We start from the raw sequence: 19,913 nt of genomic DNA on the forward strand, positions 1-19,913 counted from the left end.
AATATATCATGCCAAACTATTATGGCATGTTACAAAAAATAAAGAAAAAATTTGAGTCCTCAACTCCAATTTATGAGTCCGAATGCAGTTAATGCACGAGTCTGAGTCCAAGTCATCAGTGCTCAAGTCCAAGTCGAGTCACGAGTCTTTAAAATTAGGGCACGAGTTGGACTCGAGTACATCTGATTAGGCAAACTGTTACAGTTTGTAAAACGTTAGCCAAGGTTGCTAGCAAACCTGTTTACATTAAGCGACATGTTACATTTGTAAATCGTTTACTAGAAAGCTAGCTAATATTATGTTAAATATTATTTAAAGTTAATTAGAACTATAAACCAGATTTGCTAGTAAATATAAGGCGATTATTGAATGTAAACCAGTAGCTAGAAAGTGTTAGCCCTCAAACTCATTGATTGATATGATGGAGAGAGACGATGCTACAGAGTAGAGATTAGCGATGACTGACTAAAGTGGATCCAAACAGTATAAATGTCTATTTTTACCTCAGTGTAAATGTCTTTTGTCTTTATTTTAGTCTCGGTAAAATAGCCTCCTCTAATCATTTTATTCCAATTTATTTTCACTCGGACTCAGAACACATACAGTACTCTGATTCTGAGCTTCAGCCAAAATAATTCTCAAGTCAAAGGCAATTCCTCCCGGTTTGTTGGATGCCAGATATTCTTGTGAAAACATTCGGAATAAGGATCCCCTCCAAATTCATCAGTGTGAAATACGCATCATGATTATCAGAGCATGACTGTCCTTCTTCTCAAAACAGGGTGTTAGTAGGAAAGAGCTAACAGTGGGTGGGTGTGATATAGAAAGCCTCCTGCTGTGTGAGGTGGTTTTTTTTTTTTTTTGGTCCAAACTTCCTTCAAATGCTTCTCAGTCATCGGCAAAAAAAAAAAGCCACAGTGACAAATTTAGATTCAATTACCAGTGGAACCATGTGGTGAATCATACATTTATTTTCGGCCATAAAAATACCGTTTTCTGTGTGTATCTGTAGTAGTGTCCGTTTATGAAAATAGTTTTTATTCCCTAATATTAGTGTTGTGCTCAACAGATCATTTTAATGATATGTTTTAATTTGGTGAATTTATTTCCACTCCTCTGTGATTACCTAGCACGTTGTCAGATTCTTAGACACACTATATGGACCTAAAATCCACATAATTGCATTGCCACATAAGGAATTTATAAAAAAAAAAAAAAAAGAAAAACGCTGGGGTGTACTGTTATATGAAAATAATGAGTTGACTATTTAAAGTTGATTGTATATATATTTTTTTCTATAAAAGCACAACTTATTCTTTTATTCCTCTTATACTACAGCAATTACATTACTAAATCAGCACTAGCTATTTTTGTTTCTTAATTTAACCTCCTAGGGCTTAGCGGTCACATGCGTGGACAGCACTTTATGGAAATTCGGAACAAGAATCCACATATGTGGACATACTTTTTCTCTAAAAGTACATCTTATCAAAAGATGATGCTTAGTTTTTATTCTAATCAGGTTCTAATAAGCCCAAATAGCAAAGAGAAATAAAAAATGCATGTAAAAAAAAAAAACAGCTTGGGCCTTAGGAGGTTAAAGACATCATTTTTCTTCGTTTATTGTTACATCTAATCTTGGAGAACATCTGTGATACAAGCTCTTGTTATCACTTACATTATAGCATTCATAAACAGGCATTTTCCCCCAAAGCACCTATTTTTTGCATGTAATTACGTCACTGAGATTCTACAAAACTCAGTCCTGAAGACTTTCACATGGCGGAAAACCTACCGCTACAGCTTTAGGGCCTGGTCCCACAACACCGATAACTATAACTGTACCTATAGCTATAACTCTGACTGTCCCTCTGCCTGAATTTAGTTCCAGTCTGGAGCAGAAACACCACAACTATAATATAGTTATATTATAGTCCTGACTATAATATCGCTTGGTCCTGACACTCAAGGAAATAAATGCATGCAATTTAGGATTAATCATGGAAGTTTTTTCCAAGTAGTAGCCCGTTATTCTGGGTAATACTGTACAGCTTGGACTCCAAAACAACCCATGTACACACTCCGGTGGTTGATATAATACAGATAGGTCACAGATTACGGAAATATAATAAAAAAGGATACAAAATACAGAGTGGTTATGGATTTTAATACAGATGCATCACAGATGCTAATAATTTACGGATTGGTCATGGATGTTTCAGTATATTATAGATTGGTTACTGATTTCATACAGATGATGCATCACGGATAAAAAAAAAGTCTTAAACAATTAAATGCTTGGACTGCTGAAGTTCATAATTAAAACATCGTACCTGCATTTATATGTTTACTTTATTAATTTACTATTGATATTTCATGGAAAATATCACATATCCGTGAATAAAAGACCCGTGCTTTGTATTATATTTTTTATTTTCCGTGAATCTGTATTCTGTGACTTCATGATGCAACAAGGATGTAGAAAGATGCCCAGGGAAAAATAGCACGTGCTCAGAAAACATCACATGTAAACAATTACCTGACTGGTCAGATGTTTTATCGGCTCAGGTCCAGGCCTGGAAACATGGCTCCAGAAGCAATCTCAGCAATACAGATAAACCCAGGCCTGGGCTATAGGTATCGTTATCGGTCTGGTGTGAGCACCGACCACATAAAGTGCAGGGGACCGATTTATTTATCGTTATAGTTATCAGTATTGTGGGACTGGACCTTTACCCATGAATGTGATACAGCACGGACACTGAAGATTTCTTCCACCAATGCTCAATATCTTGTCCTCATGTCATTGAGTAAATTGTTACCATAGAAACAATAATGGACTAGAACAAGCATATTAATATGAGCTTGTAATTTATTTCACAGCTGGAATTATTGTCACATCTGTGCTGGTCCAGAAAATGAATCAACACCTTTTGATCAATCAGAATTGAGACTCGAGCAGTGCTGTGGTATAAGTTGAGAATATCGCAGGCAAAAATCAGAAATCACAGCTCCGACAAGGCCAATTGGACTGTATCAGCTGGGGAAACATTATCCTGTCTGATGCAGTGAAGTGTGCCGGATTTGAATTTGAAGCCCGACGGCCACATCATTAGCTCTGTTTGAAGCCTACAGGGTTTCATTATGTGCAACTAATGTGGGACTGAGTGGCTTCCCAACTCGCGTCATTTCTTTTATTGTTCTAATTATTTTCCATCTACTGAATTATTGTGCAAGGCTGCCATATTGACAGACATATACAACTCAAAGAAAGCATTAATTTCCACCAGAGCTGGTGGATATACAGCTTTGAGTTACAGTTGACCCTGCTTTAGACCTTGTTTTCTCTAATAGATATGACACACGAACTTTAATCGAAAGATAAATCTGGATTTGGTGTACAGTAAGAACCATGTCTGTGGTCTGTCTCTTGTAGCAAATCATCGACGCAGCAATGTTGGGCTCCAGCCTGAGCCGCATGGGCAGCGGAGGAGAGAACGGCCGCGTTGTGGCTCACGATTTTCCCAAAGCGGCACAGACTCTCCCCTGCATGGGCCAAGCAGCGGGCATGGGAATCAACACCAGCGGCATGTAGACAGGCCTGCCGCACGACACTGATGGACAGAGCAAAAAAGAAAAAAAATGAGGAAGACGCATAAAAATAGATGTGAACTTCAGCCAAAAGGACTTTACACACTCTGGACTCACGATGAGAAAACAGAAGGGGCAGAAATCCTTTTTCTAATAGACATTTGATGAGTTTTTTGCTTACCTGGTGCAATAAGGAGCCTGAACGGGAGTTTTTTTGTATGAAGCGTCGTTTTTCGGGACTATAAAGCCGAGGCTCGAAAAATAGTGACACTTGCACTATGACTATGATGATGTATTTTGTTTGGTCTTGTTTGATTCGTCAGCGTCTTGATGATGACGAACCTGTTATTTTGTTTCTTGTTTACCTGCTCGTGTATATTTCCTCCCCCGAACCCAATCCCCGTGCTGTCTTTCCGACGCTGATGAAGTATGATGCATTTGTTTGTCTCATTACGCTCATTAAAGTCACCGTCCAATCCTCCTCCGCCCCAATGGCGCCCCAATAAGATAGAAGAAAACAGGAGCTGATCGCTCGCTCGCTCACTCGCACTTGTCATATCTTGTGCTCTGTCTCCTTCTGCCCTAGCGTACATGATGAATCACCTGCTCACAGTCTCTGAGCTGTGATTAGATCTCAGAGAAAGAGCAATCTAGAGAGTGTGTGAAAGCGTGGGAGAGGCAGAGCCAGAGCCCAAGTTAAGACAAAAAAATAACAATAGGAAAAAAAACAACACAATATACAAACGGAGCGTTTGAGTTTGAATGTTTTCATTCTGCACCGTCTTCCATGTGTTGGTTATATTTCTTCATGTGTGAGTAAAGGTGCCAGAGTGCGCTGTAAGCTATTGGAATGGCATGAGACTTGCTGAGAGCGATGAAGGAAATGGGATAAGTTTTACGCTGTTGATGCAATAGCTTGAAAATCCATTTGGAAAGACAGTATTGCCTTTAGCAACACCAGTAATCATGATTGATGTGGAGAAAGTGAGAAAGTAGATCCATGACACAGCTTATGATTTTTTTGCTCAAAATAGGACAAATGAAACCGGACACGAAGGCCAATAATAGTGTTAAACCAAATGCATGATAATGTCAAATTTTACTTAAGAGCTAACATTTTCTGTAATATTTCTGCAACAACTTGGCTATGGTTCTAAAGGTGATGATACTCGGGGCAGCTTTTTGGGCAATGTTGCCGGCAACGGGCAACCAGGTGAGACCAGTGTTGTAGTCAAGTCACTAAACTCGAGTCCGAGTCCAGTCTCGAGTCCCCAGTCAGTGCGTTTACATGCACATAGAGAAAATCGAATTTCTGCCGGAGCTCGACTGAAATCGAAGTTCTAAATGCCATGGAAACACCTTAGCTTGGCTGAAATCGAACCGAACTGGATTTCTCGTAATCGAGCTACACGACCTAGATTATGCGATTGTAGCCGAGCTACTTAGTGCATGTAAACCCTATCGAGCTACGTAGTCGAGCTACTTACTTCAGCACTGCCCCTTCCGGAAGTGACGAGTGACGAGACCACAAGCGGGAAACACAACAGCCTCTGTCGGCATGACAACAGTAGTAGTAGCGAGTAGCAGAAGAGGTCAGGAGGAGCAAGGAGAACGAACGTCGTCGTTCTTCTTGTGAACACGGAACTGATAACTTTGTTTATACTCTTGAATAGCTCTTCTTCATGACGACAACCGGAAGTGTACCAACACGATGGGGCGTGTAGCGCCACCTGTGGCTCGGGTGCACAATGTACCTCACACAATAGCTCGATTTCCTTGTGTGCATGTAGGTTTGGATTTCTCTGGCACCCCTGATGGGACCCTTAGCTCGATTACCGACAGTAGCTCGATTTGGATGTGCATGTAAACGCAGTGTGTGTTCAAGTCCAAGTCATGAAAGAAAATTTTGAGTCGAGTCCACTATTGATCCGAGTCGAGTCCGAGAACAAGACTCCAACCGCACCATTTGACGGTGGCTGTTGCTGCCTTTATGTGAAAGCATCTCTGCTACTGTGTTGGACTAACGTTACTGCTCGACTGCCCCATTTTAGTTAATAGGCTACAGATAAAAAGCTCGTTCATCACTCAGCAAGCCCCGCCCACTATCAACAGGGCAAATAACATGAGAGAGGGTTAACACTAGCTAGTTCATCATTCAGCAATCAAGCCCTGCTATCAACAGATCAATGAACATAGCGCATCACTTCCTTCTCTGGGTGGAGTCTTGCGAAATGACAGTTGAAGTTCGAGGTTGTCCCCGTCGTCTCCTTGATAGTTCTTCTACATATGGAACACATACTGTAGCAGTGCATTTTTTTCCCACTGCATAAGAACTCCGTATAAGCAAAGCGGACAATCCTAGCGGTGTTCTCTCCAGGCATTTTAGCGCCATTAACGTTAGTTTGTTCCTGAACATGACGTATAAACAGGTGAATGTGCATTCTCTTGGATGAAATTAGTATAAACGTTAATGTAGACATAAATATAAATATAAATATCTTATGCCAAATTATTATGGCATGTTATAAAAAAATAAAGAAAAAATCCGAGTCCTCATCTCCAATTTACGAGTCCGAATGCAGTTAATGCACGAGTCCGAGTCATCAGTGCTCAAGTCCATGTTGAGTCATGAGTCCTTAAAATTAGAGTATTACAAGCCTGGGTGAGAAACAGGGCAACTAATTTGGGCAACAGACAATTGGCAACAACCAGTCTAGACTGGTACCAAAATCCAGAATTGTGACACCCAAAGGCATTTTTGAGACAAAGTCGGCAAACAGTCTTATTTTGTCAATTTGGGTGTGCTGAATTCAAATCTGCAATATGCCGAGCTCTATCTGACCTCTGTTGACCTCTAGAGGTCATTGAACTTTGGGCCTGTAAACGTCTCAGCTGAACCCAGTTTCTCAGCTTTCTAAGGAATGAAATGTACTAAAATGATTAATGAAGTTAGCAAATGGCCTTGTTTGTTAAATGTTTGGATGCTGAATTCATTTTTCATTTGTAAAACGACATATGACCTCTGATAACCTCAAGGTCATTAAACTTGGCCTATAGGCCTATGCATTTAACGGCATTTTTAAACTGACTTTACTCCCCCAAAAAGAATATGAACAGACAAAAAACAAATACAACATTAAATGCCAGTCCATGTACATGTGACTTACTTTTCACAATGAGAATGCCGAGGCGATCACCTTACATAACATTGCATTACATTTAGCGGTTATTGTTTATACAAAGCTACTGAAAAAAGGACAGATTCAGCAGCATACAAAATGTGGGGGCATCCAGGGTATACAGGTTAATCAGGGTTAGTATATATGAGAGGTTTTTTCTTTGTTGTTTGTTTTTTGTTTTGTTTTAAACGGGGTAAAGCCTTTACAAGAAACAAACAACAAAGAAAAAAACTCTCATATATACTAACCCTGATTAACCTGTATACCCTGTACGCCCCCACATTTTGTATGCTGCTGAATCTGTCCTTTTTTCAGTAGCTTTGTATAAACAATAACCGCTAAATGTAATGCAATGTTATGTAAGGTGATCGCCTCGGCATTCTCATTGTGAAAAGTAAGTCACATGTACATGGACTGGCATTTAATGTTGTATTTGTTCCTTTCTATTTGTTTTTTGTCTGTTCATATTCTTTTTGGGGGAGTAAAGTCAGTTTAAAAATGCCATTAAATGCATAGGCCTATAGGCCAAGTTTAATGACCTTGAGGTTATCAGAGGTCATATGTCGTTTTACAAATGAAAAATGAATTCAGCACCCCAACATTTAACAAACAAGGCCATTTGCTAACTTCATTAATCATTTTAGTACATTTCATTCCTTAGCAAGCTGAGAAACTGGGTTCAGCTGAGACGTTTACAGGCCCAAAGTTCAATGACCTCTAGAGGTCAACAGAGGTCAGATAGAGCTTGGCATATTGCAGATTTGAATTCGGCACACCCAAATTGACAAAATAAGACTGTTTGCCGACTTTGCCTCAAAAATGCCTTTAACTCCTTAAATAAGCACTTTTTTGAATTTTGGTACCAGTCTAGTCAGATAAGAGCAAATGTATTGCCAAGGAGACTGACACCGCAAAGATGGACACTGAAACATTTGCAGCTGTCACTTTTGTCTTGGTTTCAGCCTTTATTTCGCTCAAGTAAGCATCACTTCTGGAACAAAACTGAATAGATACTCTGGTCAAAAGATCATTTTCCATTATTTTAACATGTATAAGTCAAAATAACCACGTTATTCTGTTAAGCACATTTTCAGTCTCTTTAAAAATGCTACTAGCCTCAACCACATACAGTATGTTATAACTGACATATACACCACAAAAACAATCATTTAATTCTCATCTCAGCAAAAATGAACAAAAGGACATGGACCAGGAGACGGCTGCTGAGGAGGAAAATGGGCTGACAGAGCTCCTGAAAAGCTTTTCTTTTTAGATCCTGAAGTTTGTACTGTTTTGCCTTCGTGTTCCACAAGTAGTCGTGCTCTGTATGTGAATTAGATTAGATCAGACGAGAAGTTAGACAATCTCTAACACAACTCACAACTAGATAGAACTCGACGCCAACAGCGTCGATGGGGATGCCTCCGCCTGGTAGATTACACGCCTTCTTAAGTTGTGATTTGGGGATGGACATTTGACCTCACAGTAATCTTGACCTGGTGAAATTACTTGTATTAGCCTTGGAGATATTGTGTTCACAAGGTTCTCGGACAGACATTTGACCTCACAGTGACCCTGACCTTAGACCTTTTGATCTCAAAATCTAATCAGTTTATCTTTGTCCCCAAATGCACAAATGGTGAAAGTTTGGTGAAATTCCTTTGATTTGCCTTGGAGATATTGTGTTCGCAAGGTTCTCGGATAGACATTTGACCTCACAGTGACCTTGACCTTAGACCTTTTTATCTCAAAATCTAATCAATTTATTTTTGTCCCCAAATGCACAAATGGTGAAAGTTTGGTGAAATTCCTTTGATTTGCCTTGGAGATACTGTGTTCACAAGGTTTTCGGACAGACATTTGACCTCACAGTGACCTTGACCTTTTGATCTCAAAATTAATCAGTTCATGTTTGTCCCAAAGCGCACAAATGGTGAAATTCCTTTCATTAGCCTTTGAGATATCGCGTTCACAAGGTTGCGGGACGGACGGACGCACGCACGGACAGACAACCCGAAAACATAATGCCTCCTGCACCTTGCGGAGGCATAAAAAAAAAAAGATCATGAGCTGCCCATCACTTTTAACTTGACGCAAGAGAGCTAACATTATCCCGACATAGCTAGTGATAACTTTCAGCTATGTTAACAAAAACCACCACATTCAATCTCTATGGACCGGTGGTTAGCTAACGGCAGTTTAAAAAAAAAAAAAAAATCGATGTCTTAATTCCAACCTGAGCACATAAAAATAGATGCCTGTTGGTTTTCTAATGAGGTAAATTCACCATTTTGGGTTTACACATAACTTTATTTCGCTCCATTGCTGTTGAGACGCCACCATCCATCCATTATCTGTAGCCGCTTTATCCTGTTCTACAGGGTCGCAGGCAAGCTGGAGCCTATCCCAGCTGACTACGGGCGAAAGGCGGGGTACACCCTGGACAAGTCGCCAGGTTATCGCAGGGCTGACACAGAGACAAACAGCCATTCATGCTCACATTCACGAGACACCACCATCTTTGTTGAAAATTTCAGAAGGTCATGTGATTTTCTGCTAGCACTCTGATTGGATGATCTTAAAAAGTTGCCCAAAACGATCAAACTTGTTCAGATAGAAATATTGGTGTAAAAAGATATAAGTTGTCTGTTTTATTTCGCTTCACTGCTACTGAGACGCCGCCATCTTTGTTGAAAATTTCAGAAGGTCATGTGATTCACTGTTAGCACTCTGATTGGATGATCTTAAAAAGTTGCCAAAATTATTCAGATAGAAATTATGTTGCCCAGTCTCGATGGAAAAGTGTCGAAGCCCAATTGCCTGGCAACACCGCCCAAAAAGTTGTTCCATGCCCTGTTTATCACTTTAAGAGTTTAAGAATTGTGATTCTGATGAATAAAACCTTACAATTTATGTTTCCTTGGTGTTCTAAACAGTTCAAATAAAGTTACCTGGTTCAGTCAGAGAACTGGACTGCAATGGACTGTCTGTCTACTAACACAAGAAGAGCAGAATGACACTGTAAAGCACAAGAGTGCTTTTCGCACAGTAGAAAGATCACATCACCTGTTAAGCTAAGCATATTCGTCAGGGCTTGTGCATCAGCAACCTTCTATATGTTTCCTCAATAAACTTTACGACACACTGTAGCCACAACGCAGTGGGCGGAGACGGAGTGCTTACGACGATACCTGTAGAATAGATCGTTTTTTATACCGGGAATGATTTTTTTTTTTAGAAAAAAAAAAGAACAAAAGAAAGAAAGAAATCCACATATAAATATACACATTTACATACACCACTAACAAGAAAAAAATAATACGATGTCGTACATTTGTGGTGGTTGGATAGATTGTTTTATGGTACATTTATTTTCGCTCCTGTATTTATGGTGCCATTTTTGTTCCCTGTATATTGTTTCTTTTTCTTTTTTTTGTTTTGTTGCTGTAGTTTTTTCTTTAAAAAAAATACTTTCAGGGCTGTCTTGTAACTTTTTACACGTCAGTGTTACAAAAGACCTTTCAGAAACCACGCAGGTGAGTCTGAATTCTGAAACTGTTCAAGAGAAAATATGTCGACAAGTGTTGCTCAGAAATAAAAACTTTTCTAAGCACAATGTGGGTTTGTGGATCATAGGTCCTTCTTTCTCCCCCCTTCATTATCTCTCGTTCTCATCTCTCTCTCAATCTTTCACTCACTCAGATATTTTCACAATTGAGTTGAATTGAATTTAAAGTGGTAATTCTTTCACAATTGCTTCTTCAAATCCTCATTTCGGATCGGATTGTGCTTGGGTGCTCAGGGTTATGCACTTCACTCAGGCTCATTTGCTCCCTATTGTGGCGTTCTGTTTTACCACCTCCTTCCCTCCAACAGCTCAGTCGAACTGCAGAACAGATGAATTCATCCCCACTGCCGAGATGCATTCGTATAAAATAACTATTTACGGGACCTTTGCACTGCGGAGTTCTTTCTGATGCCTCTCGCAATGTGCTATCGATCTCAACAAATGCCACATTTGTTCTCTCTCTTTCATTTCCCCCACAGACCTGGCCTTTCCAGACAAGCCGCTCAGCAAAAGTAGCCCGTTCTTTCTTTCTTTTTTTTCCCCCCTCCAAGTCAATCACCAGAAAGTGCCCATGGCTTTCATGTGTTTCAGTGTTCAATAACGTTGCACTGTCTACTGGGACTAAAGCCATGCTTGTGGATGTGCTTTTACCACACAGTACATGAATACTCAACAATACTTGGAAATATTGCTGTTTTGACACACCTATAATATTGCTCTGCCTGAAGCTACAGAGAGAATACATCTTTCTTTCTTTCTTTTTGTTTATTTGTTTTGTTCCCGCCATTGGGAGCAATAGTGTGGGGTTCACTAACATGGAACATTAGTTCATTCGCTAAGGTGTGATTGTGAAGATATTTCATCAGTCAAACTACACACAGAACCCACATTCCGTTAGACTCGAGAGAAATGTCTCAGACCAGCCATAAAAAACAAACAAAACAAGAAGACAGAGTCATCTATATCCCCCGCCCTATATGCCAACTATATACCAATTTTCACGATATTATTTGTCACATTTTTCAAGTTCTGCTGCAGGAAACCAACCCTACCTCTTTACACTGACCTCAGTGGCCCATGGCATAAACCCACCGAACCTTTTGTCCAGGTGAGCTAAAATTCAAATTTATCACATTTCTTAGTCTCAAAAGGCACATATACATTACTTAATCAACACATATACCAACTTTCAAGACCGTACCACTCTTAGTTTTCAAGTTCTGCTCCGGAAACAAAACCTACCCCTAAGACTAACCTGAGAGACTAAGTCTGAAATTGTTTCCATGGAAACATGAAAAATAAAATTTTCTCAAATTTCTTAGTATGAAAAAGCACATCTACATCACCTTGTTAACATGCATACCAAGTTTCAAATTCGTATCATGAATAGTTTTGGATATATGCTCTGGAAACGAACATTGCTCTTAGAAACTACATCAAAATCTATTTTTTTTTATGTAAAAATTTGAAAAATACTTTTTTTCAAAAATCCAAAATAACAAAAGGCACTAGTTCACATGTTGCTTGATATGTATACACAGTTTCATGAAGATATCTTCAGTCGTTTTAAAGATATGGCCTGGAAACGAAAACGTGACCAGATGGACAGCCGGACGGACAGAACCCGTTTCTATATCCCCTGCCAAACTTCGTTTGGGTGGAGGATAAAAACCCTGGAAGAAAACTCAACAGGATGTGCTGTTCCAGGAACATCATCAACATGGGCTGCATCCGAATATTCATGTTCATTTGATCTGCATTCACTGGATATGAGCAATCACACGCTCTGACTGGGTACTCTACTACTAGGATATCAGCTCATATACCATGAATAGAGAAAAGCAAAATGGCGGAGTGCATCAAGTCAGATATATCACTTTGTTATCAAGTATTTAAAAGAAACAAAAATAGCTAAAAGAATGTGTGTGTGTGTGTGTGTGTGTGTGTTCCTCAATATCTCCTGTTCCACACTCCAGCCCAGTCGGCGGCAGTAATACACCTTTAAGTTGGTTTACCAATGACCAAAAAACCCTGAAGAAGAAGAAGAAGAAGAAGAAAATGGCAGAGCGTGTTGCTGAACCAACCGACGATGAAATAAAAACTCTACTCGAAAACAAAACCCACAAAATACAAAAAAAAGGAATAAAAGTATTCCATGGTAAGAACATATCTTTTTTTTCCAAGAATTATTGTTATAGCATTTTTCACAACTTGCTACTGTCATTTCACCGGTTTGTTTACATTCTAAGCGAAAATTATTTTGTCGGACGTTTTGTATAAAGTTTTATTTATCAAATTTGCAAAAAATAAAAATTAAAATGCTCTGTTTCTCAAAATCCAGTGAATGTGGATAGAATAAAACAGTTATTCCACTCAATCTAGTCATACATGGCTTATAGCCGACTCGGTGCTACGCGCCTCATCGGCTATCAGCTCATGTATGACTCGATTTCGTGGAATAACTTAAATGTACTAGCGTTGGTTAAGTACCCACTACCTGACCATTACTCTAGTATGTTCTATGAGTCTGCAAGTGAGTACTAAGGATGCAATTCGGACATGCTCTGCAGCCATCTTATCTGTCCTCTGCTCTGATTTTCTGGTCATATACCCATGCATGCTGTCAAAATTTAAGATTTATTTCTGCAATGGCAGAAAGGTTTCAACTATTCCCAATACTTACATGTGTACCGTACACCACCAGAGACACCACTTGGTGTCAACAACCAGCTTCGCTTCAGTACACCATCATCTTTCTATTTTTCCTAGTTGAATTCTTCTTTGGTTATTTGAAGGCTCCAGATGAATTATGGGATAGCGTAGTGTAGCCTAGTGGGTACATTTGCATACTACTGATGTAGTAGATCATCCAGGTACCATTCGCCTCTGATTAAATGTCTACTGAGTATGCGGACACCCTACATATTGCTTTTTTGCATACTACTACCATGGATATATGTGTATTTGGATGCTATGGTGTTGTGAACATTGCAGACATTTGGGCACCCCTGGCAGAATTACAGACATTAAAAGAGGTGAGCTGCAAATTAAAAACAGACATTGTTTGCAAATGTTAATGCAGATACTTTAAATTAGATTTTTTTTTAAATAGGAAAAATATTCATTTTTAGTAATGCAAAAGTTTGGACACCTTTGTAGTTGAAAAGTTAAGTAATGTGTACATTGTAAATCTTGTTGTAAGGGTGGGTTGTTGCCTCCTAGCTCCAGTTCCCATCTTTTCACTAATAATTTTATGAACCATTTCCGTCTGGTTTTCACTCATGTCACAGTACTGTGTCAGCACTTCTTAGGATAGTTAACAATCTCTTTTCCTCTGCTGATTCTGGAGCTCTTAATATGCTTCCTTTTCTGGACTTTGCTGTGTTTATGACAGTCTGTCATGACCTCCTACTCTCTCAAACACTCTTCTATTGATATTACCAGTTCTGCCTTTTCCTGGTTAAAATGGTATCTTACAGAGAGACTTCCATCTTCATGTATAAATCCTCCATGGCATTTGTTAGTTATGGTGTCTCACAGGGTTCTGTCTTAGGACCTCTCCTGTTCACCATCTACAGGTACATGCTATCTTTAGGCCAAAACATTTGGCATCACGGTCTGAATTTTCATTGCTACACAGATGTACATTAGTTGCAGGCCTTCTAGATCTGCCCCTCCCCCTCTCCAAATGCATCCAAGACCTAAAGCTGTGGATGAATGCTAACTTTTTAAAGCTTAATGCTGATAAAACTAATCTTATACTCATGGGTTACAAATCAATAGCCTCTTCCAATAGCAGGTTTAATCTGGTCAATGATGACACTGTTATTAAACCTTCACCCACTGGATGTAATTTTAGTGTTATCACTGTTTCTGCTCTCAATCCCCATCTAAGATGACCTTTTTTCACCTGTGTAACATTGCGCATCACCTTCCTTCACTCAGCACCAAAGACACTGAAACTCTCATTCATGCCTTTATTATAGTCAGGCGAGATTCTTGTACTGCTCTGGGGTGGGTTTCCCAAAAGCCTCTTAACGCTAAGAGCATCTTAACTAGGAGAGCGAGAGTGTTCATTGTGATGCTCGCGCTACCATTTAATGATGATCTTTGTGCTACGATGCTTTTGGGAAACCTACCCCTGTTCATTGGTCTCCCAGTTAGGTCCATTGCTCGATTCTAGTATATACAAAACTCTGTAGTTCGAGTCCTCACCCACACTCAACACTCAGTACACATCACCCCTGTCCTCCAGAACCGCCACTAGCTCCTTGCTCTATATCACATTGAGTAGGAGCTCTACTCAACTCCTGGTCCAAGCGTTGCTCCTCTCCTGCTTGGACTACTGCACCTCTCTCCTTGCTGGCCTTCCAGCTTCTGCCATCAGACCCCTGCAGCTCATCCAGAATGCTGTAGCTCACCTGGTCTACAACTTCCCTCATTCTTCAAATGTCACCCTTCTGCTTTCTGACCTGCACTGGCTACCTATCACAGCTCGCATCAAATTTAAGACATTGGTGCTAGCTTACCAGGCTCTCAAGGGGTTAGGGCCAGCATGCCTCCAGAGTCTGATCCACCCTTACATGCCAGCTAGATCCCTATGCTCCACTACTTCTGGTCGCCTGGCCCCTCCTCCTCTCTGATCCTGCCCAGCCCGCTCAAGACTACTGTCTGTCCTGGTTCCCCATTGGTGGAATGACCTTCCCATTGAGGTCAGAACTGCCAATTCTCTGACCACCTTCAAGCATAGACTGAAGACTTACCTCTTCAGGCTGCACCTTTCCCCTTCTTCCCTGCCCACTGTGTAACTGCATTTTGGTCTTGACCAACCCAGGCTGTGTACTCTCTAGCCTGGAGTTAGTTGTTTTGAGTTCTCTATTTAGTTATGCTTTAAATGGTTGGTTTGTTTCCTTGGCTGTTTGAGTATTGATACTTTAATAGAATATTACACTAGGCATTGGTGTCACTTGTTCAGTTGGCACTAGAACTTTCTTGTCTAGAAGTTCAGCACTTCGTGTACCTGACTCTTGCACTCACTGTACATCACTCTGGATAAGAGCATCTGTAAAATGTCATGTAATGTAATCTAATAGGAAATTGTTCTGTTTACATTTAAAGCATATCATGGCCAAGTTCCTCAGTAGTCTTACAGAATTATTTGTGCCCTACTCTCCCATTCGTGGACTCAGATCTTGAACTTCTGGTCTGTTGTCTATCCCAGCCAGGTAAACTGATCACCATGGGGTCCAGGGCATTTAGGATCACAACTGAGGTGAAAACTCATCTCAAGTCTCATCTCTTCTCTCTCTGCTACCCCTCCTTTCCTGATCACTGCCAACCATTTTGTCCTTGTACCATGTTTTGTCCTAGTCTCTTGTCTTTTTGCCCATGTTAATTGTGATGATGCATTCTTCCATCTCTTATTTGTGGTTCTGTTTTGTTTTTGTGGTAGTTTTTTTTTATTATTCCTCTCTAAAGCATCCTTGAGTAGTTGTTGTAGTAAAGTCTTAGAATTTAATTAAATTGTTATCCTTAATTGACTCATTAGGACTTGTTCAGCAGGGCAAGAATTGTCATTATGAATAAAGCAGATAATAAATTCTCTGACTCTTCAAACTTTGTGCTAATGCTCAACAACCACAGGCTCCTCTAAGCAGCTGACTGAAGGTCTGAAAATGAAGTTAGTTGATGCCTACAAAGCAAAGGAAGATATAAAAAGATCCAGGGATATCAACACACTTCCAGTTCACTATTTCCACCTGGAAGGGCAAAAGACTTCAAGATAGACTTGTCCAGAACTGTCCCCGACATGATACTAAGGACCAGCAGGAGGGTTTAGCCAAGACAAGAGTGGTGGTGCACCATTCTACTTTGCAGCATGGTTTACACAAACATGATCTGCATGAAAGAGTCATCAGGAGGGAACCTTTGTTTTTAGTATTCTGCCTGATGGCAGGTCCAGGTTTCTCAGGAAGAATTACAGCAATGGTTTCCCGTTGCCTTCTACTGGATTATTTATAGAGGTTTACTCCTCTCAACTATTCACACCTATGGGCAATTTAGAACAGCCAGTTAACTTAACCGCATGTCTTTGGACTGTAGGGGAAACCTAAACACCAGGAGGAAACCCATGCAGACACGGAGAAATTACAAATGCCACATGGACAGGCCCCCATCAGCCACTGGGCTCAAACCCAGAGCCTTCTTGCTGTGAGGCGACAGTGCTAACCACTGCACCACTATGTCACCATGAGGGAACCTTACCTACATGTAAATAGTGAAGGTCTGGCATATGCAAAATGATATCGCAATAAACCAGAGGCATTTTGGAAACAAGTCCTATGGACCAATGAAGTAAGAATGGAATTATTTTTCCACAATCACCAAAGGTATGTTTCAAGCAAAAAGGAGCAGCATGGGAGGAAAAGAACACTTTGCCAACTGTTAATGGCACAGTGGCACAGAAGACATTGTACATATTGATCGAAGAATGGATTCCAGGAAATTTCAGCAAATCTCTGAATGCAATTGAATGTAACACAGTCAATCATGTGACTGAAGCTGAAAAGAGACTGACTTTTACAACAGGACAATGATCTGAAACATACCCCCAAATCCAGCATGAACGAGTTCAAGAAATGGAATGGCCCTCACAGCCCCCTGACTTGAACAGAATTGAAAATGTATTTAGATCTTAAAGGGGACATATTATGAAAAACTCACTTTTTCAGTGCTTGTGCACATACATTTGGGTATCTGGAGCTTGTCAACCCACAAACTATGAAATAAGACAGTCAGTCTTTTATGCTGCCTATTTAAAAACAAAAAAACATGAGCTTTAACAAGTTGTTCAGATTCAGCTCCCCTTTCTATGTCACAAGTGGAGCTCATTAGAATGATGCCGCCCCTCATCTGCATATCTCCACTCACAGCTCGATAAGTGCCCTTGTGAATGAATATTCATAAGAAAAGTGCTACCTGATTGGCTGGTGGAAGAGGGGTGAGCAGTGGCTCATTATCATTGAAATGAACAGGCTCTCAAATGAGCCGTTTTGAACAGGGCTGTTTAGACAGGGTGAGAGGGGCGCTGTGGTGCTTTATCCTTGTAGTATTTTGACCAAAGCATGTCTCAGAGATTTCATTAAGACCTCAGAGAACTGTGTCAAGTTGTGGAAAAGGGGTATAATATCTCACCTTTAAACATGCAAGATTAAAAATCTACAAAATACAGAATAAAAAAAGAGGAATCCAGAGAACCAGAAGGAAACCCATGGGGAAAACATGCCATAATATATCCCTATTTTATTTCTTTATTAGGTGATACACTTTAGACAACATACAGTCACTTTTCCAAAATAACACCTTGGCTGGATTCAGATTAGAAGCTTCGAACTACAACCCCGATTCCAAAAAAGTTGGGACAAAGTACAAATTGTAAATAAAAATGGAATGCAATGATATGGAAGTTTCAAAATTCCATATTTTATTCAGAATAGAACATAGATGACATATCAAATGTTTAAACTGAGAAAATGTATCATTTAAAGAGAAAAATTAGGTGATTTTAAATTTCATGACAACAACACATCTCAAAAAAGTTGGGACAAGGCCACGTTTACCACTGTGAGACATCCCCTTTTCTCTTTACAACAGTCTGTAAACGTCTGGGGTCTGAGGAGACAAGTTGCTCAAGTTTAGGGATAGGAATGTTAACCCATTCTTGTCTAATGTAGGATTCTAGTTGCTCAACTGTCTTAGGTCTTTTTTGTCGTATCTTCCGTTTTATGATGCGCCAAATGTTTTCTATGGGTGAAAGATCTGGACTGCAGGCTGGCCAGTTCAGTACCCGGACCCTTCTTCTACGCAGCCATGATGCTGTAATTGAACAGTTTTCCACTTTGCCACAGTCCATTTTAAATGAGCCTTGGCCCAGAGAAGACGTCTGCGCTTCTGGATCATGTTTAGATACGGCTTCTTCTTTGAACTATAGAGTTTTATCTGGCAACGGCGGATGGCACGGTGAATTGTGTTCACAGATAATGTTCTCTGGAAATATTCCTGAGCCCATTTTGTGATTTCCAATACAGAAGCATGCCTGTATGTGATGCAGTGCCGTCTAAGGGCCCGAAGATCACGGGCACCCAGTATGGTTTTCCGGCCTTGACCCTTATGCACAAAGATTCTTCCAGATTCTCTGAATCTTTTGATGATATTATGCACTGTAGATGATGATATGTTCAAACCCTTTGCAATTTTACACTGTTGAACTCCTTTCTGATATTGCTCCACTATTTGTCGGCGCAGAATTAGGGGGATTGGTGATCCTCTTCCCATCTTTACTTCTGAGAGCCGCTGCCACTCCAAGATGCTCTTTTTATACCCAGTCATGTTAAGGACCTATTGCCAATTGACCTAATGAGTTGCAATTTGGTCCTCCAGCTGTTCCTTTTTTGTACCTTTAACTTTTCCAGCCTCTTATTGCCCCTGTCCCAACTTTTTTGAGATGTGTTGTTGTCATGAAATTTCAAATGAGCCAATATTTGGCATGAAATTTCAAAATGTCTCACTTTCGACATTTGATATGTTGTCTATGTTCTATTGTGAATACAATATCAGTTTTTGAGATTTGCAAATTATTGCATTCCATTTTTATTTACAATTTGTACTTTGTCCCAACTTTTTTGGAATCAGGGTTGTAAAGTCTACCGTACATGCCCTTTTACCTCAGTGTCAGACTCATGATCTGGTAGCAGCATCTACTTTCAGTTTTGAAAGCTTTAGAACCACAAGCTCCTCCCTTCATATCAACCAGGGTCACACTCATAATGTGTGGCATAATTGGGAGCTTTAATCCACAGAGATGTGCTGTGCAGGAGTTGGAGTGATAACGTGATTAAGCTCCATCCTTTCATTACACACCCAGGTCCTTCATTAAAAAAAATAATAAAATAAGACTTTCCAAACTGCTTGTGACATGCCACAAAGAGGAGAAGTGAGGACAATGAATGATGTAGTGTACATCTCTGTACAGGATCAAAGGGGACAAAAGCACTGCTCCGAGAAATACTCAGCATGTTATTGGGTTATAAGGAATGGACATGACATTTGTTTTTCGAGGAGCCAAGACAGAATGTATGACCACATGGAAACTACAAAACCTTTTGTAGCGCTCATCAAAACAAAAAGAAAAAAAGAGAGGCTGTAAATACCATGGTCCATTGCTGCATTTCTCCGCAATCAGGTGACCCACGGTCTCCATAGTTACTGTAAGAGGAGCTCTGGAAATAAAACCGCTCGACCATTGTGGAGTGCCTTGTGAGCCCTGTTCGACTGTTTTTCCACCCTGTTGCATACACAATGGGCCGTGTTTTACAACGTCGAGCCTTCCTAAATCATTTACAAAGCGGAAAAAAAGTTCAAACATTTCAGACGTAGCACTGATAACTCAATCTATAAATGTCGTTAGGCGAGTCCGTCTTTCCGACTGGATAAATGGTGCAGCAGGGTGTTGGATTAAGTTTATCCGCAAGCAAGAGGAAACGCTTCATGTGAAGCCTGAAGAGATATTGAACCCA

The 19,913-nt window shown here is 40.1% G+C and overlaps 1 protein-coding gene and 1 long non-coding RNA gene across 3 annotated transcripts in view; one reads left to right on the top strand and one right to left on the bottom strand.

Annotated features, from left to right (window-relative positions):
- Positions 1–3,595, top strand: part of gria1b (glutamate receptor, ionotropic, AMPA 1b) — a 190,440-nt gene extending 186,845 nt beyond the window's left edge. For both annotated transcript variants that reach the window (XM_060936357.1, XM_060936358.1), the window contains one exon: positions 3,437–3,595. In XM_060936357.1, coding sequence (XP_060792340.1) covers positions 3,437–3,595 — 159 coding nt within the window. The remainder of the gene's footprint in view (positions 1–3,436) is intronic.
- The window catches only part of LOC132895597 (uncharacterized), a 38,109-nt gene continuing 21,050 nt past the window's right edge, over positions 2,855–19,913 (bottom strand). The window contains exon 2 of the long non-coding RNA XR_009655784.1: positions 2,855–3,614. This is a non-coding gene — a long non-coding RNA (uncharacterized LOC132895597). The remainder of the gene's footprint in view (positions 3,615–19,913) is intronic.

This window comes from Neoarius graeffei, chromosome 12 (assembly GCF_027579695.1).
Source record: "Neoarius graeffei isolate fNeoGra1 chromosome 12, fNeoGra1.pri, whole genome shotgun sequence".
Taxonomy (NCBI): Eukaryota; Metazoa; Chordata; class Actinopteri; order Siluriformes; family Ariidae; genus Neoarius; species Neoarius graeffei.